Source organism: Bos indicus, chromosome 10 (genome assembly GCF_029378745.1).
Source record: "Bos indicus isolate NIAB-ARS_2022 breed Sahiwal x Tharparkar chromosome 10, NIAB-ARS_B.indTharparkar_mat_pri_1.0, whole genome shotgun sequence".
NCBI classification, from domain to species: domain Eukaryota; kingdom Metazoa; phylum Chordata; class Mammalia; order Artiodactyla; family Bovidae; genus Bos; species Bos indicus.
In genome coordinates this window covers 67,542,467-67,567,951 of record NC_091769.1, presented here as the reverse complement: position 1 = coordinate 67,567,951, position 25,485 = coordinate 67,542,467, and the positions used below count along the sequence as shown (strand labels likewise).

Here is a 25,485-nt window from a genome sequence, read left to right as displayed (position 1 = left end):
CTTTAGCTGAACAAATGCATAGTACATTTGTGTTACAAATGGATCAGAAGAAAGCTACATATTTAAAAAATAAAATGTGCATGCAAATGCCACCAGAGTATATAAACACACACACACACAAAAATCCTTAAAAAAACAAAAACAAAAAACTTACAAGCTTTTGCACATCAAAGAAAACCATAAACAAAACAAAAAGGCAACTTAAAGATTTCGAGAAAATATCTGAAAATGATGTGACCAAAAAGTGCTTAATTTCCAAAATATATAAACAGCTCATACAACTCAGTAAAAAAAATAAAAAAAAAAAACAATCAAAATATGGACAGAGGACTTCCCTTGTGGTCCAGTGGGTATTAATCCACCTGCCAAGTCAGGGGACACAGGTTCCATCCGTGGTCCAGGAGGATTCCACATGCCACGGAGCAAACAGGCCCATGCTCCACAACTACTGAGCCCTTGCACATTAGAGCCCGAGCTCCACAACAAAAGAAGCCACCAAAATGAGAAGTCCAGACGCTGCAACTAGAGAGCAGCCTCTGTTTGCCGCAACTAGACAAAGACTTTGCACAGTAACAAAGACCCCGCGCAGCCAGAAACAAGCGCATTTTTTAAAAAAACAAACAAACAATAAAGGTAGCTTTAAAAAAAAAAGGGGCAGAAGACCCAGACATTTATCCAAAGAAGATTTACAGATGGCCAACAAGCACATGAAAGATGCTCAACATCACTATTTACTAGAGAAATGCAAATCAAAACTACAACAGAATATCACCTCACATCAATCAGAAGAGCCAACAGTAAAAAGTCCACAAACAATAAATGTTGGTGAGGGTGTGGCGAAAAGGGAACCCTTCGACGCTGTTAGTGGGAATGTAAATTGGTATAGCCAATATGGAGAACACTATGGAGGTTCCTTAAAAAAAGTTACCAATCCTACTGCTTGACATGTTTCTGGAGAAAATTATAATTCAAAAGGATAAACACACCCCAATGTTCAAAGCAGCACTATATACAACAGCAAAGACATGGAAGCAACCTAAATGTCCATCAAGAGGTGGATAAAGATGTGGTACCCATACAATCACAAATGGAATACTACTCAGCCATTACAAATGAAATAATGCCATTTGTAGCAGCATGGATAGAGCCAAGATTACCATACTAAATGAAGTCAGTCAGACAGAGAGAGACAAATACCATATGCTAACACTTCCATGTGAACTTTAAAATATGATACAAATGAACTATTTACAAAACGGAAACAGATTCAGACACAGAAAACAAACTTACGGTTACCAAAGAGAAAAAGGAGGCGAGAAGGATAAATTAGGAGTTAGGAATTTGCAGATACAAACCACTATATACAAAAGAGAGAAACAATGAGGTACTACTGTATAACACAATGGACTATATTCAATACCTTGTAATAACCTATAATGGAAAGAATATGAAAAAGAAATACAAATATGTAACTGAATCACTTTGCTGTATACCAGAAATACAACATTGTAAATCAACTACAATAAAAAATTTTAATTTTAATAAAATTCTAAAATGTACAAATTAGTAATCTTTGTATCTTCAGAATTACTAGGATATTTAGAATGTTTACTGGTGATATACAAGAGCTTAATAAAAACATTTCATTCTAGACACAATAACTGCTTCTGGGGAAGACACTGAAAGGTAGAGTGTGAAGAAATGACTGACCTTCCAATATACACCCTTTTGTATCATTTAAAACATTTACTCTGTGCATGAATTATATATCGTATAAGTATGCCTCCAGAGTCAATCGCCAATTTACAGGAGATACAGAGGACATAAGAACATGTTAATTAAGCTAAGCCACAGGGATACAGTCATTAAAACCCAGACTGAGAAACCCTAAAAGCCATAAAATAAAATCTGATTTCTTTAATAAACAGATTCACAAGGGAGAGAGAAAATGAGAGCAGTAGATTAAAAGGGACTTAAAGGTCATTACCAACCAACTGCAAATTAGGAACTTTATATGGATACTGATTCAAACTATGACATCTGAGACAGGTGAACCTTTGAACATGGACATTTGATGACATTAAGGAATTTAAGGGGGTGATATATATATACGTTTTTTGAGTCCTTATCTTTTAAAGATACCCTGGACTCCAATTAATACTTGGGATTTGCTTAAAAATAATCCAGGAGGATGAAGCAAGAGGTAATAAATGAAACAAAACCAGGCATGATTTGACACAGTGGTAAAGAATCCACCTGCCAGTCCAGGACACACAGAGTCTCGAATTCCATCTCTGGGTCAAGAAGATCCCCAGAGTAGAAAATCGCAACCCACTCCAGTATTCCTGCCTGAGAAATGCCATAGACAGAGAGGAGCCTGGTGGGCTATACAGTCCATGGGATCCCAAAGAGTCAGTCACAACTTAGTGACTGAGCACGAATACAAAGCTGTGACGGGTACATGGGAGTTTATTCATGCACTGCATCTACTTTTATGTGATTAAAATCTTCCATAACAAGTTAGAAAGGCAAATATTTGCAAGATATAAATATTTTTATATAAATGAAGAAAACCAAATCATTTAAAAATGATACCACATACAACTTGAATATATGTGGGTTTTAGATGACATAAAGGAATTTGATGATAATGCTCAAAATTCTCCAAGCCAGGCTTCAGCAATACGTGAACTGTGAACTTCCTGATGTTCAAGCTGGTTTTAGAAAAGGCAGAGGAACCAGAGATCAAATTGCCAACATCCGCTGGATCATGGAAAAAGCAAGAGAGTTCCAGAAAAACATCTATTTCTGCTTTATTGAGTATGCCAAAGCCTTTGACTGTGTGGATCACAATAAACTGTGGAAAATTCTGAAAGAGATGTGAATACCAGACCACCTGACCTGCCTCTTGAGAAATCTGTATGCAGGTCAGGAAGCAACAGTTAGAACTGGACATGGAACAAGAGACTGGTTCCAAATAGGAAAAGGAGTTCGTCAAGGCTGTATCTTGTCACCCTGCTTATTTAACTTATACGCAGAGTACATCATAAGAAATGCTGGGCTGGAAGAAACACAAACTGGAATCAAGATTGCCGGGAAAAATATCAATAACTTCAGATATGCAGATGCAGATCTGCACCCTTATGGCAGAAAGTGAAGAGGAACTAAAAAGCCTCTTGATGAAAGTGAGAGAGGAGAGTGGAAAAAGTTGGCTTAAAGCTCAACATTCAGAAAACGAAGATCATGGCATCTGGTCCCATCACTTCATGGCAAATAGATGGGGAAACAGTGGAAACAGTGTCAGACTTTATTTTCTGGGGCTCCAAAATCACTGCAGATGGTGACCGCAGCCATGAAATTGAAAGACGCTTACCCCTTGGAAGGAAAGTTATGACCAACCTAGATAGCATATTCAAAAGCAGAGACGTTACTTTGCCAACAAAGGTCCGTCTAGTCAAGGCTGTGGTTTTTCCTGTGGTCATGTATGGATTTGAGAGTTGGACTGTGAAGAAGGCTGAGCGCCGAAGAATTGATGCTTTTGAACTGTGGTGTTGGAGAAGACTCTTGAGAGTCCCTTGAACTGCAAGGAGATCCAACCAGTCCATCCTGAAGGAGATCAGCCCTGGGATTTCTTTGGAAGGAATGATGCTAAAGCTGAAACTCCAGTACTTTGGCCACCTCATGCGAAGAGTTGACTCACTGGAAAAGACTCTGATGCTGGGAGGGATTGGAGGCAGGAGGAGAAGGGGACGACAGAGGATGAGATGGCTGGATGGCATCACCGACTCAATGCACATGAGTTTGGGTGAACTCTGGGAGTTGGTGATGGACAGGGAGGCCTGGCATGCTGTGATTCATGGGGTCTCAAAGAGTCGGACACGATTGAGTGACTGAACTGAACTGAAGATGGAGATTAAAACTCAGAAGCTAGGGGTCAGATCAATAATTAATTTTGTTAGATTATATAATGGTATTGTGGTTATGGGGAAATTGCCTATTTAAAAGACAAAATATTGATGTATTTACAGCTAAAAAATGGTATGTCTAGAATTTGCTTTAAAATTTTTTTTAGTTGGGACAAGGACAAGAATAAACAAGCATGGCAAAATGTAAAAACTAACTGGTACATATATAGGGGCTCATGGACTATATGGTCGTGTGTATTTCCATCTTAAGATGTAAACAACATTATAATAATATCAACAGTAAAAATAACAGACTCTAAGAACTTCCTCCACTATGTGAGAGAAGGGGAAAAAAAAGATAAATAATCCAAACTAAAACCCTAATTCAGATAAGGGTCAAGATTTGGGGGGAGGGAGCAAGAACCACTACACAAGGGTTTTACTCACTCAACTCACCTGAATTCTACACACAGCAGAGTATGGTAAAGAAAGTCCCAGTGTTCCACCATATTGGAGGCATCAGCCAAAGCAAAAAAAAAAATTTTTTTTCAAGAATTATTTCCTCCTGCCAGTTTTTGCCCAAGATATCCATTTATAAAGAACTTTCAAAAATTTCTCAAGTTCAAGAGTTAGGATTGTCAGTGAGTATTTTGTATAGACATAAAGCTTCCCTAATACCCTGAGCACATACAATTCTGACAGGACATAAGAGTTTCTGGGCGTGAAAATGGTATTCTTTCATTCCTAGTTCTCTGGCTCTGCTCCAAGACCACTTTTATCAAGTTATCTTGAGTGAGATCCTTTTTTAGGGGGAACAGGAGAAACTTTGAAAGACTTTTATGGAAACATTTGCACATACACATTCCAGTCCTTGAAGTAATGATACCAAGTGTTCTTCAAGGTTCTAAAGGGCAAATTCTAAAATTACGTAATTCCACCAAAATTTCTGCTGCAGGCAATCACCACCATATTTAAATCACATAATTGTTACTATGGGTAGGGAGAAAAGGAAAATGAATACTTTGATATTTTACTAAACGCCACTATTTAATACCATTTTAAACTAAGTCCTCTAAGTACAACCTTATTAGGTAGGTGCTGCTGCTGCTGCTGCTGCTGCTGCTAAGTCGCTTCAGTCGTGTCTGACTCTGTGCGACCCCATAGACAGCAGCTCACCATGCTCCCCGTCCCTGGGATTCTCCAGGCAAGAACACTGGAGTGGGTTGCCATTTCCTTCTCCAATGCATGAAAGTGAAAAGTGAAAGTGAAGTTGCTTCAGTCGTGTCCGACCCTCAGCCACCCCATGAACTGCAGCCTACCAGGCTCCTCCGTCCACTGGATTTTCCAGGCAAGAACACCGGAGTGGGTTGCCATTTCCTTCTCCAATGCATGAAAGTGAAAAGTGAAAGTGAAGTTGCTCAGTCGTGTCTGACTCCCAGCGACCCCATGGACTATCAATGTCCAAAACTTTCAGATGAGAAAAGTGGGGCACTGAAAGGCTAAGTAACTTGTTAAGTAAATGGCAGAACCAGACTTGAATCCAGTCTGGCTCCAGTATCTGGGCTACTCTCTGCTACAGAATCCATACCCTAAAACTTCTCACTCTGAAACACAAGAAAGATGACTACATGAACATTTCCAGACACTAGATCACTGACCCTCTTCACGATTCCAGTTACCTTTGAGATTTTACATTTTAAAAAACAAAATAAACAAAGGAAAATAACAAAACTAAAACATCCGGGCAGATCCTTTAAATAGTGTGGAAAGAATTAACAGCAGCTATTATAGGCACTGGAGAAGGAAATGGCAACCCACTCCAGTGTTCTTGCCTGGAGAATCCCAGGGACAGAGGAGCCTGATGGGCTGCCGTCTGGTCGAAGAGTCAGACACGACTGAAGCGACTTAGCAGCAGCAGCAGCAGCATTATAGGCAGTAGCACCACTGACCAAAGCTAATAAGGCCCCTTATCCGTCCACTCTACTGCAAAGCTCACTAGTCAACAGATCTGTCTAGGTAGAGAGATGCCAATCAGTTTCATATCACTTCATTCTTTCATTTGACTGGTTAAATCAGAATCAAACATCTGTAACATGAAAGAGATAAGGAAACAAAAAGTTAAAGAAATGTGACAAAGGAATAAACAATTCATAAAACAGAACTTGTTAAAAGCTCTCTGAGATCCTCAGAAAGATGGTGCATTCATAAATCAAGAAAGAAAGCTGTGAAAAGGCAAAAAAGTACAAGAAAAGACTCTTGAAAACAAAATTTTTTAAAGGTAGTGTAAGGTTTTATACTGTGGAGGCAAAACCTAGAAAGTAGACAGAAACAGGAAACAGACAAGAAATAACGAAAGGATACCCAGCATCAGTCCAGGAGGTCAGCATTTAAGTAACAGAAATTACAGAAGGAAAATAGGAAAAAAAAAATTGAAGAGAGGACATTTTCAGAGAAATATAAATGTTCTACAACTAAAAGATTTAATTAACTAAAAGATTTATAAAGTCTTCCAATTAATAAGGCCCACTCAGTGCTCAAATGAATAAAGACCCACGCCATCAAAATCTTCGGAAAATTTCAGGCAACAATGACCAAAAAAGACAATAAACACTTTCAGAGAAAAGGTAGCTCATATGCAAAGGAACAAGAATCAAACTGGCCTCCCACAGCAATATAAATAAAACCAAAAATAAACAAATGAGGCCTAGTGAAACTTTTGTACAGCAAAGGAAACCATAAATAAAACAAAAAGACAACCTACCATATTTGCAGAGAAAATATCTGCAAATAATGCAACTGACAAAGTCTTAACTTCCAAAATATACAAACAATAACAAAAAAAACAAACAACCCAATCAAAAAAATAGAAGACCTAAACAGACATTTCTCCAAAGAAAACTTACAGATGGCCAACAAGCACATGAACAGATGCTCATCACAACTAATTATTAGAGAAATGCAAATCAGAACTACAATGAGGCACCACCTCACATGGGTTAGAATGGCCATCATTAAAAAGTCTACAAGTCACATGCTGGAGAAGGTGTGGAGAAAAGGAAACCCCCATACACTGTTGGAGATAATGTAAACTGGTCCAGCCACTGTGAAAAACAGTGTGGAGGTTCCTCAAAAAAAACTAAAAATAGAAGTGCCATATGAGCCAGCAATTCCACTCCTGGGCATACCCAGACAAAACTATACTTCGCAATGTCAGCAGCACTAATAGTCAAGACACTGAAACAGCCTAAATGTCCACTGACAGAGGAATGGATAAAGAAGACGCGGTACCTACACTGAAATACGACTCAGCCACTAAAAAGAATGAAATACTGTCATTTACAGCAACATGGATGGACCTGAGATTATCATAGTAAGTGAAGTCAGAAATAGAAAGATAAATACCATCTAATATCACCGATATGTGGAACCTAAAAATAATACAAATCAACTTACTTACACAATAGGAACAGACTCACAGACATAAAAAAATAATAACTTAGGGTTACCAAAGAGGAAAGGCTAGGAGAGAGATAAATTAGGAGCTTGGGATTAACATATACACACTACTATATATAAGACAGATAATCAACAAGGACTTCCCTCTATATGACAGGGAACTTTACTAAATATTCTATATATTTAGAATAACCTATATAGGAAATAATAATATTTCCTATTATATAGGATTATAACCTATAATAGGAAAATAACCTTTATAGGAAAAGAATCTGAAAAAGAATGCATGTATGTATATGTGTAAATAGTCACTTTGCTGTACACCTGAACTAATACCACACTGTGAATCTACTATATTCCAATAAAAAAGTAAAATTAAATTTAAAAGAGAAAGACAAATGCCATATGATATCATTATATATGGAATCTAAACTATGAAACAAATGAACTTATCTATGAAACAAACACCAACTCACAGATACAGAGAACACACTTGTGGCTGCCAAGGGCAGGGGAGGGGGACCGGCTGGGAATCTGGGATCGGCAGATGCAAACTATTATTTATAGAATGGACAAACAACAAGGCCCGACTGTATGCACTGCGAACATACTCAAACCACAGTGGAGACAAATATGAAAAAGAATGTACATACAGGATAAGTGAGTCACTTTGCTGTACAGCAGAAATTAACCCAACACTGTAAATCAACTATACTTCAATTAAAAACAAATAATAATAAAACGGGCCTAAGACTTCTTTTCAATAATGAAGAATACTAGCAAAGAATGAATCAATGCCTTTGAAGCGCTGACAGAAAATTATGTTCAACCTACAATTCTACTCTTAGCCACACTAACATTCCATTTTAAGAATAAAATAAAAACACTTTCAGACAAGGAAGTACTCAAAATTTACCTCCCATACATCTTACCTTAGTATGCAACCCAGCAAAACAAGACAATACACCAAAAAAGAGGACTATATAAAACTGGAGCAGAAGGATACAGGACATCAAGAGATGGGTAACTATGAAAAAGGGAAATATCATAAATTCATTCTATCTTTAAGAAAATGAAAAATATTAAGGTCAGTTATAAAAACTAACAAAACCCTCGTCAAAAAAAAAAAGTAAACTGAGAACTCTGATATGGAGAGGTTACGGCATCTGTTTTATCTCTGCAGAACTACCTTCTCCCCACCCCCAGCATACATCTCCATCTGGGCATGGGACCAGGCTCCAGCTACTCTAATCTAGTCTCTCCACCTTGCCATAGCAACTTGTTCAGAAATAAACACAGAGCCAAGAATCAGTACTGGTGAGAGAGAGAGGCGAAGGAGGGTACCAAAAATAAAGCCAAAGGAGGAAAGCAAAGGGATATAGGGAGAGACTAATTCTTCTAAGTAACATTCAAGCACCTGGAGCCAATCCTATTCTATCCCCCTGAACTCTCTATTTCCTTTCTTAGGCTCTAACTGAACTAGTTTTCTAACACTAATAAGGATCTCTAACCAAAATACTCCTTTCAAAGCAGGAAGTCAAAAGACACCACCTACTGTTAGTAAAATAAAAATATACAGTATTTACTAAGGTGAGCAGAAAGCTAAAAATAATGACATGTAATTATATCAGAAAGAAGGTGGGGAACAGGGTAGTGGTGTTGGAAAATAATCCTTCATGGTTTTCTGTGTCTTACAAGCAAGGCACTGTCTGCTCTTCGTTTTGGACTATATTCTCAAGGACGTTCATATAGTGAGCAACCTTAGAAGACAGAAGCTCTGTCTTCAGTATACTACTGTCTCCCTCTGAAGCAAAGAGCAAGCGTGCTAACTGCCCATTACAAAATATCTGAAATCCTTAAAAGCAGAGTTTTCTCCAGTAACAAAATCCATTATGCGAAGTGTTGGCCCTCTCTGCAGTGTCCTGTGCGAAGTGCAGCTCGGGATACAGGCACAAATGAATGCTGATGCCCTAGCTACTGCTAAGGCTCTAAGTAATACACTGTACTGCATCTCTCACTCTGCCTCCAACCATAGCAGTCTGTATTTCCACCAGCATCCATGAAACTGTGACAGGCTAATTTGTTAGCTTCAAGTAGAGTAAACCCTCAGATCCTTTGTAATTCTGGACAGGTCGTAAATGAGAGCTAAATCTTGACTATCACTACAGACAATGCTTAAAATTGACAAATCTAGAAATGGAAGCATAAGAACATTAATATAGGGATTATCACTAGAAGAATCAAATAAAGAAGGAACTGAAGTGAGTCCCTGGGGGGTGGGAGGGGATTGGGAAGGCAGAGGACTAAGGGATTTTACTGCTTTCAACATAAACTCTGAACTATTACTTTTTCCACCCACCATGAACATGCATTCAAACAAGCAGCCTTTCTGGGCTCCTTTAAAGGGGGGAATAACGAAGTGTACAGGAAAAAACTCTTTTCAAGAGAAAGGGATGAACTGGGAGACTGGAGTTGACATATATACACAAGTATGTATAAAACAGGTAATAAGAACCTACTGTACAGCACAGGGAACTCTACTCAGTGATCCATGGTCACCTAAATGGGAAGGAAATCTAAAAGAGAGGACATATGGATACGTACGACTGATTCACTTTGCTGCACAGCAGAAACTAACACAACACTGTAAAGCAACTATATTTCGGTAAAAATTAATTAAAAGAAAACCCTCTTTTTAGTATTCATTCCACTAAAACTGGATGGGAGCATCAAGAAAAGTACTAATTAAGCATGACGTTCTCCTCACAGTTCTAGAAATCTAAAAGGGAAAGTCTCTCACCACTGATCATCTCAAGCCAGAAAACAGTCTCAATGTATCTCCAAAAATAAGTATGTCATGTCTTGCTTTGGAGAATTTTTTTTTTATGAGTCTACTAGCGATGTACACAATAGTGTCCTACAACTTCTATGGAAAGCATATTACTGGCTTCAGCATATAAATGTATCCTTAAACATGATTTCCTGCAATAATAAGATTCTGCTGCTGCTGCTGCTGCTGCTGCTGAGTCACTTCAGTCGTGTCCAACTCTGTGTGACCCCATAGACGGCAGCCCACCAGGCTTCCCCCATCCCTGGGATTCTCCAGGCAAGAACACTGGAGTGGGTTGCCATTTCCTTCTCCAATGCAGGAAAGTGAAAAGTGAAAGTGAAGTCGCTTAGTTGTGTCCGACTCTCAGCGACCCCATGGACTTCGGCCCACCAGACTCCAGGAGAGAGTACTGGAGTGGGGTGCCATCGCCATCTCCGAATAAGATTCTAGGTTACCCCTTAAATCACCAGTGTTTTAAAAGTGAAATTAAAATTATGAGAAGAAATACTTCTATAGTGAAGGGAATAAAATATGTCATCTTACAAGGAAAAACATAGACAAACAGCTAATTAACGGTCAAAAAGTAATTCATATTAAAGAATCAGAATTTTCTAATCAAAATTTGAAATTAAAACAATTAAAAATAATTTGGAATTATTTTGTATAGTTGGTAGGGAATGACTAGTTCCATTTAGTATAACTTTTTTTCTTAAGAATCCAGAATAGCAAAGCCTACTCACTGTCTACTCCTCTACTTCTCCACCAAATTATACTTCTTATACAGCTCCCACTGAACCTAATTTTTAGTGACGATGAAGAAAGGGCATATACAAATTCTGCTCCCGAGATAAGCTAAGTTGTTATTGGGCTAAACTATAAGTAATAGAGGATCTGATTAGGAGCCAGCTCTGGTTTCATTTAAAATGCACTTTAAATTGTTGTTTAGTCGCTACATTGAGTCTGACTCTGCAACAACATACAGGTGCTTCAATCACACTGTTCCATTCAAACTACTTAACTTTTGAGAAGCTGGGGCAAATAAAAGAGCTCTGTGAAGTTAGTTTCACTACAGCGTTACTAACTTCTTTTTCATATCTAGCTGCTCTTCACTAAGAAGGCTTACTATGTAGTGATGTTCCTCTACAGTCAGACCGGATGGGTTTGAAACACAGCTCCTACACTCTACTGAGGCAAGTTGCTAAACCTCTAAGACTCAGTTTTCTGCAAGCAAAAAGGGACAGGAATACTTTCTTCATGGAATTGTTAGAAAGATTTTTTTTTTAAATACACATAAAAGCTTTAGCATAAGACCAAGTCGAAAGAATAAAGGAAGAAAGAAGATAGTTATTAATATTGTCATGCCTTATTTCATGGAAAGCCACATCCAGTAGGAAAGAGATGCTCCATCTGCACACAGTGGAACACACTCTGAGATTCTTTCTTGTTAATTAAACGACCAGTGAGGTAATGAAAAGCAACTTCACCAAAAAGATGCTACAGGCATGAAGCAGACAACGCATTTCAGCAAGCCAAACTCAGTCCCTTTTCCACCAAGAGAAGAATCCTTAAATTTTCGCATGCTTGTTTGCCTTGGGCTTCCCAGGTGGTGCTAGTCTAAAGCATCTGCCTGCCAACACAGGAGACGCAGGTTCAATCCCTGGGTCAGGAAGATCCCTTGGAGATGGAAATGGCTGCCCATTCCAGTATTCTTGCCTGGAAAATTCCATAGACACAGGAACCTGGCAGGCTACAGTCCACGGGGTTGTAAAGAGTCTGATACAACTGAGGACACACGCACACATCATTATGGAACACAAAAGTCAACAAAAGCAAAACTTCTTAAACAATGGAGGTACTTTTAAATATAAATTTTAATGTAAATTATTTTATAGCTAACTTTATCATGTTACATTCTTTCCAACCTTCATTCATTCAACTAGCATTTGTTAAATAAGCATCTATGAAGCTCTCGGAATAAAGTGAACAAATTATCAAAGCCCTCAAGGAATTTACATTTTGGTGGTAAGAAAAACAATAATCACAGTAAGTAGTGTTCACAGTATATGTTTCAAGGAGGTAACGATTATGGGAGAAAATTGACTAGCGTAAGGGAACTTGGAAGTGCAGGAAGAGAGTGGCAATTGCCATTTTAGACAGTGATCAGAGTAGGCTTCCTTGAGAAAGTGCTGTTTAAGAAGAGATTTGAAAGAGGTGAGGGAATAAGAAATGAAAATTTATCTAGGCACATGGGACAGGCTAAGACAAGCACTTGCCTGCACCACCATTACCTAACAAATAAATAAAAATGTCGTCTCTTATCACCTTCTCCAAAAAAAGACATCTATGCTAGCAAAATATATATATGACTCAGTGGTAAAGAATCCACCTGCAACGCAGGAAACTCACGAGATGTGGGTTCGATCTCTGGGTCAGGAAGACCCCCTGGAGGTCCAAAAGCCAACCTATTTCAGTATTCTTGCCAGGAAAACCCCCTGAACAGACAAGTCTGGCGGGCTACAGTTCAAAGGGTCACAAAGGGTCAGACACGATTGAGCAACTAAGCATACATAAATTCATTCAACAAATGTTTAGCTAAGGACACAGGAAAGAACATGATATGCACACTTTCTATCCTAAACTATGAAGACCTCAGCAAAGGGCCTAAGGTTGACTACCTTTTAAGTGTTAAGATATACTTTTTTCCTCTGTTATTTTAGCTTATTGGGTCTTCACTGCTTTCAGAAAGGAAAGGAAGGGGAAGAAAGAAAGAAAGCAGAGATCTACAGAAATTTGTCCTCCAGATAAAGTGGGATGATACTACCTACAATGAAAAGTACCTCGGTCTCTATTCTTTAAAGCACAAATATTGGCCCCTTCAGTTTCTTCACCCGAAGAGTGAAAATTTTCAAAAGTAAGAACAATGATATTATAATCTCTCCCTGACTGCAGCAGGCCAAAATATTGCTACTGGGAGTCTAATAATTTTTTTAACACTTTCTCAAGATCCACTGCCATTACAGAAACACCATGATCTACCAAGTACAAGGTGCAATATGCCATGCACTAGCTACGTAAGAGGTCTCTGACCTCCAAGACCTCATCAAGTGGCATGGGAAAACATGATTTGCTGCTGCTGCTGCGTCGCTTCAGTTGTGTCCGACTCTGTGCGACCCCATAGACAGAACCCCCGTCCCTGGGATTCTCCAGGCAAGAACACTGGAGTGGGTTGCCATTTCCTTCTCCAAACATGCATTAGATAGGTTTTATGCTATTGGATTTACTACTTCGAAAGAAAGTACAGCACATACTACCATTTGGTTGAAAAGAAAAATACTATGAATTTTATTTCCTTCAAGTCACAACCAAAAGCTTGTATTTATAAGAGTTGAAAACACATTTTACAAACACTACAAAAAATTACTTTTGCAGAATTTTTTTTTCAGAACATACTTTATATAACTCATCTAAGCCCACTTAACAAGTGGAGAGTAAAAGGTTAGAAAGTTAAAAGACCCACAAGAAATATATAAAAGGAAGCAAAAGAAATGTATTTATTGATTATTTTCCCCAATTACATTAAAGGACATTTTAAAATTAGTTGAAATACACTTCTACATATTAAGAAATGTACACAAGAAAAAAACAGAAGACCAAGAAAAAAAAAAAAGTAGCACACTTGAACCTTATGCCCTAATCTACTTTTTTTAATTAAGAGGGCAAATCCTGGACTTTCCTGGTGGTGCAGTGGATTAGAATCTGCTTGCCAATGCAGGAAACAAGAGTTTGATCTCTGGTCCTGGTTCAGGAAGATTTCCCACGCAAAAGAGGAACTAAGCCGGTGCGCCACAACTACCGAGCCCAAGTGCTCTAACTACTGAAGCCCAAGAGCCTAGAGCCTGTGTTTTGCAACAAGAGAAGCCACCGTAATGAAAAGCCTGCAAAACACAGGGAAGAGTAGCTCCCACTCACCATAGAAAAAGCCAGAACATAGCAATGAAGACCCAGTGCAGCCAAAAGTAATTTATTTAAATTACTAAATTACTAATTATTAAATGGGATTCCCTGGTGGCTCAGGGGTAAAGAATCTGCCTGCCAATGCAAGAGATGTGGGTTCAATCCCTGGGTCAGGAAGATCCCCTGGAGTAAGAAACAGCAATCTACTACACTATTCTTGCCTGGAAAATTCCACGGACAAAGGAGCCAGGTGGGCTACAGTCCACAGGGTCGCAAAAAGTCGGACACAACTGAGGGCACATGCACACACAACCTCCTACTTATACAACAAAAATGTGAATTTCCCAGAAAAGTTAGTATTTACTTGGACTTTTAATAATCAATTTTATTAATGATATTTGCCATAAAGGGGAAAATCCACAAGATGTTAAGATAAACAATAAAAAGACATAAGGATTGGACTTCCCTGGTGGTCCAGTGGTTAAGACTCCATGCTCCCAATGCAGGGGACCCCAGTTTGATCCCTAGTCAGAGAACTAGATCCTACATGCCTCAGCTAAGAGTTCACATGCTGCAACTAAAGATCCCACATTCTGAAATGAAGATCAAAGATCCCGCATGCTGAAACTAAGACCTGGTACAGCCAAATAAATAAATAAAAAGAAATATTAAAAAAGACAAAAGGATAAATTCTTAAATTTAAGACTGGTACATGCCAAAGAATATATAGGTCTGTAAACTGTGCTGAGAGAAAAAGTGACAGAAGTTAACTAATGCACTGTACATAATGCCTGGCATATAAAACATGCTCCCTTTTTTTAAGTAAATGAATAAATACATAGGACTTGAAATTCCACAAGTTAAAAATGGTGATATTTAACTATTTTATCAAGATAACCATGGAACGTTTCATAAAACATGGGCAAAGAAAAATGTCAAATGAAAGATATGATTCCTAAAGTATAAATCTATAGACTTTCTATGCATTTATTTTCAGGATCCATTTTCACAGTCTTCATAGCATCCCAAATAAGCTGGACTACTGTGATGATAGTACAGATCTTCAACTAGAAGACAGCCTGAACCACGGAAACTTATCCCCAAGGGCTGAAGTGGTACGTAGAAAGTACCAAGAACCTCCAGAGAATAATTCTGATAACTGAACTTGAAATAAAATCTCTTGCTCTACTTAGGAAACAAGTTTGTCTCTCCTGGTTCCTGAACAATAGAGCAAATGTGTCCTTTGAGACTTCCTTACCAAACTCAAAATCATCTTCAGAAACTCTAGCTAATCAATTTTCTATGGCAGTTCCAAGAGTGATTTCAGAGCTTCAGATAGGCAATTTTATGTTATTAATTATTTAATATACATTTTTTTTTTTATGATCCAGTGGATGTTGGCAATTTGATCTCTGGTTCCTCTGCCTTTTCTAAAACCAGCTTGAACATCTGGAGGTTCACGGTTCACATGTTGCTGAAGCCTGGCTTGGAGAATTTTGAGTATTACTTTACTAGCATATGAGATGAATGCAATTGTGTGGTAGTCTGAGCATTCTTTGGCATTGCCTTTCTTTGGGATTGGAATGAAAACTGACTTTTTCCAGTCCTGTGGCCACTGCTCAGTTTTCCAAATTTGCTGACAAATTCAGTGCAGCACTTTCACAGCATCATCTTTCAGGATGTGAAATAGCTCAACTGGAATTCCATCACCTCCACTAGCTTTGTTCACAGTGATACTTCCTAAAGCCCATTTGACTTCACATTCCAGGATGTCTGGCGCTAGGTGAGTGATCTAGATTAAAAAAAAAAAAGACAAAAGGATAAATTCTTAAATTTAAGACTGGTACATCGTGATTATCTGGGTCGTGATAATCTTTTCTGTACAGTTCTTCAGTGTATTCTTGCCACCTCTTCTTAATATCTTCTGCTTCTGTTAGGTCCATACCATTTCCATCCTTTATTGAGCCCATCTTTGCATGAAATGTTCCCTTGGTATCTCTAATTTTCTTGAAGAGATCTCTAGTCTTTCCCATTCTGTTGTTTTCCTCTATTTCTTTGCATTGATCGCTGAGGAAGGCTATTCTTTGGAACTCTGCATTCAAAAAGGTATATCTATCCTTTTCTCCTTTGCTTTTCGCTTCTCTTCTTTTCACAGCTATTTGTAAGGCCTCCTCCAACAGCCATTTTGCTTTTTTGCATTTCCTTTTCTTGGGGATGGTCTTGATCACTGCCTCCTGTACAATGTCACGAACCTCCATCCATAGTTCACCAAGCACTCTATCAGATCTAGTCCCTTAAATCTATTTCTCACTTCCACTGTATAATCATAAGGGATTTGATTTAGGTCATACCTGAATGGTCTAGTGGTTTTTCCCTACTTTCTTCAATTTAAGTCTGAATTTGGCAATAAGGAGTTCATGATCTGAGCCACAGTCAGCTCCCGGTCTTGTTTTTGCTGACTGTATAGAGCTTGTCATTGGCTGCAATGAATATAATCAATCTGATTTCGGTGTTGGCCATCTGGTGATATCCATGTGTAGAGTCTTCTCTAATGATGTTGGAAGAGGGTGTTTGCTATGACCAGTGCATTCTCTTGGCAAAACTCTATTAGCCTTTGCCTTGCTTCATTGTGTACTCCAAGGCCAAATTTGCCTAGGTTACTCCAGGTATCTCTTGACTTCCTACTTTTACATTTCAGCCCCCTATGATGAAAAGGACATTTTTTCGTGTTAGTTCTAGAAGGTCTTATAGGTCATCACAGACCATTTACCTTCAGCTTCTTCAGCATTAGTGGTTGGGACATACACTTGGATTACCATGATATTGAATGGTTTGCTTTGGAAACAGAGATCATTCTGTCATTTTTGAGCTTGCACCCAAATACTGCATTTTGGACTCTGTTGACTATGAGGGCTACTTCATTTCTTCTAAGGGATTCTTGCCCACAGTAGTAGATATAATGGTCATCTGAATTAAATTCACCCATTCCGGTCCATTTTAGTTCACTGATTCCTAAAATGTCAATGTTCACTCTTGTCATCTCCTGTTTGACCACCTCCAATTTACCTTGATTCACGGACCTAACATTCCAGTTTCCTATGCAATATTGTTCTTTACAACATTGGACTTTACTTCCATCACCAGTCACATCCACAACTGGGCGCTGTTTTCACTTTGGCTCCGTCTCTTCATTCTTTCTGGAGTTATTTCTCCATTCTTCTCCTGCAGCATACTGGGCACCTACCAACCTGGAGAGTTCATCTTTCAGTGTCATATCTTTTTGCCTTTTCATATAGTTCATGGGGTTCTCAAGGAAAGAATACTGAAGTAGTTTGCCATTCCCTTCTCCAGTGGACCACGTTTTGTCAGAACTCTCCACCATGACCTGTCTGTCTTGGGTGGCCCTACATGGCATGGATCATAGTTTCATTGAGCTAGACAAGGCTGTGATTCATGTGATCAGTTTGGTTCGTTTTCTGTGATTGTGGTTTTCATTCTGTCTGCCCTCTGATGGATAAGGATAAGAGGCTTGTGGAAGCTTCCTGATGTAGACTCATTCAATACTCACTTCGATCTATTCTCACATGGACGTCCTGATTTACAGAGGCTGGACAGCTAAAAACTACATTTTTCAGATGCCCTTGAAGCAAAGGTTTCACGTAAGACCAAAGCGTGGCCAAGAAGATCACTTAAGATATAGAGAGTGAAAAGTAACATGTAGTGATATTTTTACCCAAAGAAGTGAAAACTTCCGCCATGTATAAATCAGCTTTCTGATTCAACAACACAGCCCATAATGGCAGTAGCCCCTTCTCAGGCAAGTTCTATAATGTCCTTGTGGGGTCTGTTCCAAGAAACTCAGTCTAGTTTGTTCACTCACTCTACTCAATGTTTACCTCTTTCTTAATAAATCCCATTTGCTACAACTACTTACAGCAGATGCTCTTGCTACAGATTCTTGTAAAATAAGTACAAAGTAAACAGGGATGTTAAAAAAAAAAAAAAAGGCACCATCCTGGGACTTCCCTGGCGTTCCGGTGGTTAAGAATCCACCTTGCAATGCAAGGGATATGGGTCTGAGTCCCCGTCAGGGAACTAAGATCCTGCATGGCATGGAACAACTAAGCCCATGTGCCACAACAAAGACCCTGCATGTACAACGAAGATCCAACACAGACAAATAAATATTAAAAAAAAAAAAGCCTCATCCTATTAGCAGTTAGAAACCTATCAAGAGTTAACAGCTTATGGATAAAGATATAGGCTTGACCTGGAAGGGAGAAGGCAATGGCACCCCACTCCAGTACTGTTGCCTGGAAAATCCCATGGATGGAGGAGCCTGGTAGGCTGCAGTCCATGGGGTTGCTAAGAGTCAGACACAACTGAGCGACTTCACTTTCACTTTCCACTTTCATGCATTGGAGAAGGTAATGGCACTCCACTCCAGTGTTCTTGCCTGGAGAATCCCAGGGACGGGGGAGCCTGGTAGGCTGCAGTCCATGGGGTCGCACAGAGTTGGACACGACTGAAGTGACTTAGCAGCAGCAGACCTGGAAAGCATTATAATTGAAAAGCCTAAAAGGCTACCGGCCAGATTACAAGGAGCACAATATAGAGTTAACAACAGCGCTTTAGACAGCCTCACAGATCTAGAGAACAAACTAGTGGTCCACAGTTGTGGAGGGTGAGGAGGATACACAGGGGTAGAGAAGTATGAGGTACAAACTATTAGGTAAAAAACAAACTACAAGGATATATTATATAACACAGCGAGTATAGCCAATATTTTATAATAACTATAAGTGGTGTATAACCTTTAAAAATTGTAGGACTTCCCCAGTCCAGTGGTTAAGACACCACACTCCCAATGCAAGAGGAGCGAGTTCACTCCCTGGCCAGGGAACTAAGACCTCACATATTGTGCAGCATGGCCCCCCACCCAAAAAAACTGTTATTCAATCGTTATATGGTACACTATTGCATACAACTGTACACATTATAACTTACATAATATTGTACAGCAACTATACTTCAATTTTAAAAAAAGAGGTTTAGATAGTTTGGATCTGGAAGAGAAAGAATTGCCAGCAAAGCTGATAAATCAGGAGAAATAAGAGACGAGAACCAAGAAAGGAGAGAATTCAAAAAATGTGAAGATGTCTTCCATTCAACTAAATACCAAAGATGACAAACTGGGTTAAGATCCATTCTTCATATTGCTTCCTTTCTCAAAGATTATCCTATATAAAAAAATAATGCTCAAACTCTCTCCAAAATTGGGCCCCTTGTGTGCTACAGTTCCTTTATACCATATGTTTTTCTTTTTCTTTCTTTATGGCTGTCCTGGGTCTTCGCTGCTGCATGTGGGCTTTCCCTAGTTGTGGCGAGCAGGCTTCTCATTGCAGTGACTTCTCTCGTTACAAAGCACAGGTTCTAGGTGCACAGGCTTCGGGAGATGGGGCTTAGTTGCCGCGCATGGAATCTTCTTGGACCAGCAACTGAACCCGTGCATTAGTAGGCAGATTCTTAACCACCGGACCACCAAGGAAGTCCTTCTTTCTTCTTTTTTAATATCACAACTTTTATTCAGTCTTCTTTAAAAAAAAAAAAAAAAAATCTCTTTTTTAGGTCCTAAAATAAAAGTCCAATCCAAGACCCACATCTAAAAAGCTTTCACAGCAGTCGAAGTTGCCTCCTCTGAATTCATGGAACATTTATTCATCAGACACCAAACTAAAATCCAAACTAAATTATAAGCTTAAATAGAGCAGGGGCTATGTTCTTCTTTATATTCTGAACCCCCAGTATAATGCCACATTCAGTGCTAACAAATAGGCCCTTTCAACAGGTAGTTTCAGAAGGGTGGAGTTAAGATTGCAGGAGATTAAAATTTTAACTAAATTGACTTGGAAGGTGCACAAAGAAACTTTCAGTAGGGATGGTGATGTTCTATATCTTGACAGGGTTATGGGTTAAAGAGATGTATGAACTTGTTCAAACTAAGGGACAAGTTAAACTATTTATTTACAAAATAATAGTTCATGATAGGAATGCTCAAGTAAAGAGTAAAGTATATTTACTCTGAAATACAACCAAAACATAAGATGGGTTGATAAAACACATTGACAGAGAAGTCAGAATGCGTGGACAGATAAAGTAAATGTAGCAAAATAAGAATTACAAAATCTAAGTTGTCGATATTTAGGTATTCAATGTATAAACAATTCTTGCAACTTTTCTATGATTGAAATTTTCGTGATAAAATGATAGGGGGGAAAAAAGCAGAGTGGAAATGAAGCTGTGAGAGGCTCACATTGTTTCAGAAGTTAGTCAATTAAAGGACTGATCTTAAGAAGAAAAAGAAGGTATATACATTCCTCTAGAGGGTATCTGGATTATTCCTCTTCTCTCTAGCTCTATCTCTAGTCTTAGACTGACTACACAGGCTAGTTCTGGTCTTGAGTACTTGTTGCCTGAAAGAAAATGCATACTAAGCTCCCTTCATTCTAGAACAATCCAAATCTGTGGAGACTAACCCCTTTGTCTGTCTTGGGATAAAATAATCTGTTTCTCATTCTTTTTACCTGAGTTTCTAATACCTCCTTGACTCACAGTTAGACTAAACCTGTGACCAATCTGCGTTAACGTAAATGGTTCATCCTCTTGGTCCAATTCTTGCCCTTCAGACTCATGGCCTTCCACACCAACAGAATGTTAAAACAAAGGTCACACAGTCCCTGGCTGAGGACCTGGCAGAGAGTACCCAAAAATGCCTGCTGTATGAGTAAAACCCATGCTTGATAATAACATGATACACAAACAGAGCTTAGTTTCACATTTAAATCTACACTGTGTTGAGGGTTGAAAAATGTTTGTGCTAAGTTTCCAGAGCTGAACATTTAAAAAGGGAAGACCTGGAGCCTCTTCTGTGGAAAGCAAACTAGAAGATGGACCTAGAAACAAAAGGCTGACAAACTCTCAACTGACTTTAAGAAACACCTACATTTAAATCATTAATGCTTTCCCCAGATAATACAGTATGTTCATCAGCTTCAAAGTACCATAAACATGAACTAAAGGGGGGAAGATAAATTATGCATGGGTAAGAATTGACAGGAATTCAATTCCCAATGACCTAGATGCATTTGGAGTTCATTTGCTCTTTTTTTGTTATTGTTGCTTCCAAAGGACTACAGATTATGCACTTGCTGAATTTTGCCTTTGTCACACATGACCTAACAAGGAAGGCATTCATTCTACCATAGTAGCTTCTCTCAAGTGTCTGGTTCTAAACAGCTGCAAATTTTGGAAGATAACACTAAATGATGTCTCTAACCATTAGTATGTTCTCTCCCCAATAAATATGAAAATAAGATTCAGGGCTACTAGAGTATCAAAATTGCACAAATTAAACTGGCTGAGCATAAATTTATTAGAAAAGGAAGTAAAAAATGTGTATAAGAATTTTAATTCTATGTATTAATAGAATAATTGAGCCAATAAACATATCCTAAAGAATTTCTAGTACTTTTATTGTTTATATTTGCTTTTATCTGTTAGAAAGATGCTGTATCACTAATGACTGGCTAACTTAGTCCCCTAAATACAGCAACTGGATAAAATAACAAAATAATACTGATCTCAAATAAATTTCCATTTATAAAAAGTAAAAGCTGCTTCCTAGTCCCAAAACTGCAAGGCCTGGGTGAAAAATAACCTGCTCAAAGTAGAAACAAACTGTAAAAATGTTTACGTGTTATGGCTGGTTTAGTTTTACAACTATTCAAAGCTGTTTTTTTTATAGTTTTCATTGTCTCTCAGTCATATTAGAATACATGAAGACCTTTATTCACCACCTATCAACTCATTTTCCATTAAAAAAAAAAAATCATTAAACTGCTAAACACAATGGGTGGGGGTGGGGGAGATGCACTGCCAAGGAGAAGCTATTTTATCATCATCATTTATGTGTCTTTCCACTTACACACAGTTTGACTTTCACCCCTTCCGATGTACACTACTACATTTAATTTACACGCATCCATGTGAGAATCCCAGGGACGGGGAGCCTGGTGGGCTGCCATCTGTGGGGTCGCACAGAGTCGGACACGACTGAAGTGACGGAGCAGCACCATCTAGCCTCCCCCAAAAAGGCTCATTGGAATAGATACATTAAAGTGTTCTTTTTGTACCTCCTTCAACTCCATTACATAATATCTTGTCATGATCATTTAATTTTAAAGAGTAGCTTGGTTAACACCCTCAAATTAGCAATTTCATTGTTAATTTGGTACTTATCAGCCTTGAGGATCCAAAAAACCAAATTATGTCTTCAGAGCCTTAACATTGTCACCACACAATTCCTAATGTTTTAAAATATGTATATTGTAATTTTCAAATAGTACACACAATGCTGTAGAATGTCCAAAGTATGGTGAGTATTAAAATGAGATTTACAAGAACATCTTGTTTTATAAACTTCCAGTCAAATCTAACAGTAATTAACAAGGGTAAATTTCTGCTTTCATTTTCTGAGTAAACAAAGAAACACAGCATAACTTCCACCAGCATGTTGATGCAAAATCTAGAGACGCAATACCTTTTCAATCACCTTTAAAGAGCAAATAAGAGAAGAAGTATTAACAACAGAAAACCCCTAATAAGTCAAGGTCAATAGGGAGGGACTGAGGACTCCCATCCTAGTTTCCTGCTGAAGACACTAAATTGCAATTATGCTTAAGTTTTAGCCATCTACCTCTCAAACTAGATTCTATTTAAATGGTTTTATAGAGAGGAAGAAATGATGAGCCCAAGTACTGATATGCTGCAATACTTGAAGCTAGTAAAGGCAGGTCTAGCTCCTCTTCTAGCCTGATCTCTTTGGAAAGCTTCGGAAGAAAAGCGGTATTCACAAACAAGGCATTTTTTAAAATTCTGTAGTTTCATATTTGCAAGCACTACAGACAAAATTTTAGTTACTTGTCCAGGCAAGCAGTTCCTGGTATATGTTATTTTACTGTTACACCCAGTCTTAGTAGGAAAACAAGAAAAAGCCTTTTTGGTGAGCTATAACCGCAGGAAACCCTCAATTATCCATGACTAGGGACAACCTGGGATAAATTAAATCCCCAGGTAATTATTATTTAACAATAATATTGGATTAATTCAGACCTCCTCCTTTCCTTTTTACAAAAGAAAAAGTTGACTTAAAAGCCGCTCTCTTCCAAGCCACTCTCTTAACAACAAAAAAGCAAATGGGCAGATAAATTATTTCAAAATTGTATAGCAAGAAAGAGTAAGGAAATCATCAGCACTCAAATTGGTTCTTTTTCAGCAATTCCGATCACAAGCCATCAAACTACGAGTTAAGCTCTCTGAAAAGCATTTAGATCAAACACCCACCATCCACCCCCACCAAAAAAAAAAAAAAATCCTCCTGATTGAGATTTTCCTAAATCAAATGGATATTATATTGAACTGTGTAACAATGCTTGTTCGAAATGAAGTTAAAGAACTTGACAACTACTACATTAAAACTGTAAAATGCTGATATCGAACAACTTTCGATTCAAATTCCCTGGGACCCCAGGCGTTGACAGCAGCTTGAACTTCCTTTCTTTCCCCGTCCCGGTCCTCCCGGCCCTTCTGTGAGCCAGGGTTCCCACCAGGGCCTGCAGTGACATCACAGCTCATATCCTCGTAACCCCTGACGTCACAGACACGCGGACCCACAGCACTGTGACTTCATCGCGGACTGGGGCGGAACCGCAGTCGACCTGCACCAGCCCAGAGGCCAGAGAAGCCTCCGAACCTCCGTCCTGCCCGGTCCCCAAAGAAGGTTAAGGACAGGCGCCAGCTCACCTGCGTTGGGACAGGGAAGGACGGAGCGGCCGAGCCCTGGCGGGAGCCACCGGGCAAAACAACCCCCACCCAGGGCCCGACTTCCTCACCGGCCGCCAGTACCGGGGATGGGAGAGACGATCCTGAAACTCCTCAGGGCCTATCCCGGATCTCCTCGGCTTCAACCCAGACCCGGGACCCCGTTCCCGCCCGCCGGCCCGCCTGACCCTCCGAGCCCCGCGGGGGCGCTCAGCGCCCGGCCCGTGTGCAGGCGGAGGCCGTCCCAGGACAAGGTGCAGGCCACCGAGTCCCTGCCCCAGACCGAGCCTCGGACCGGCGGGCGGCACCCCCGCCCCCACCCGCCCGGCGCCCCAAGAGCGCAGGCGGGCGGCGGGAGGGGGCGGGGAGCGGCCACCGTGGCCGCCGCCGGACCCCGACCGCGCTGCTCTCGCGCCACGCCCCACCCCAGCCCGGACCCACCTGCGCTCCTGCCCCGGCCGGGGCCTGGCCAGGGGCTGCACACCCCTATACAGCGGCGGCGGCCGGAGGCCTGGCTCGCTCCCCACCGCTGAGACAGACCGAGCGCCCAGCGCGGCGCGGCGGAGCCCAACGCTCGCCCCGAAACCCATTTGTTTGGCTAAAACGGCGTGACGTCACGCGCCGGCCCAATCGACGGTTGGCCAGGGGAGGGGCCGCGGAGTCAGGGTCACAACGCCCCCTGCCGGGCTTCTGCGGCACTTCGGGCGCTTGGGGATTCAGAGTGGGGGCACTTCAACAGGGAGAAAACCTGGTGAGGCTTCTTCGGGCCCCCAAGTGGTGAAGAGTGAAAGCTCGAGCACGACCTGTAGAGAAAGGACTCAACCCCTCAAGCTAGCCAGAATGGTAGTAAGCCAGGGTTCAACAGTCAGCAGCAACGGCAAGTCTGTTAATACTCGTGGGTGGATGTCGGTGGAACTATCTAAATGGTGTTAAATTACTGGTAGTTACCTGGTAGATCTGGGTTCAGGTTTCGGTTCTGCTACTACCTGGGGAAGCTGGGCTTCAGAGTTCTTATTTGTAAAATGAAGGGATTGGCAATGTCCGTAACGTTCTTTTCTATACAAATGCAGGAATGCGTGCGTGCATGCTAAGTCGCTTCAGTCGTGTCTGACTATTGGGACCCGATGGACTGTAGCCCGCCAGGCTCCTCTATCCATGGGAGTCCCAGGAAAGAATACTGGCGTGGGTTGTCATGCCCTCCTCAATGGCAGTAATACCTACCAGCAATTTGATAAACTTTGAGGTTGACAGTCTCAAAATGTGATCTTTAGAAGAGTAAGGGATTGTAAATGATGACTACAAAAGAGGTTTTTGGTACTTTAATACTTTCAAATGAGAGTGCCAGTGAAGGCTATTTTATACTCACCCTTTAAACTGATAATTGTATTCACTGTAAAAATAATTTTGACCACATCATAGAACATGAGGGCAATAAAAGAAAAAAACTCCTTCACCCTGACA

At 39.9% G+C, this 25,485-nt stretch overlaps 1 protein-coding gene across 2 annotated transcripts in view; it reads right to left on the bottom strand.

The window, feature by feature from the left end:
* Positions 1-24,622, bottom strand: part of FBXO34 (F-box protein 34) — an 82,308-nt gene extending 57,686 nt beyond the window's left edge. The window contains exon 1 of one of the 2 annotated variants that reach the window (XM_019968959.2): positions 24,466-24,622. In XM_019968959.2, coding sequence (XP_019824518.2) covers positions 24,466-24,614 — 149 coding nt within the window. In that variant the 5' untranslated portion in view covers positions 24,615-24,622. The remainder of the gene's footprint in view (positions 1-24,465) is intronic. The other variant, XM_019968960.2, reaches the window with a different exon arrangement.
* Positions 24,623-25,485: the final 863 nt, after the last annotated feature.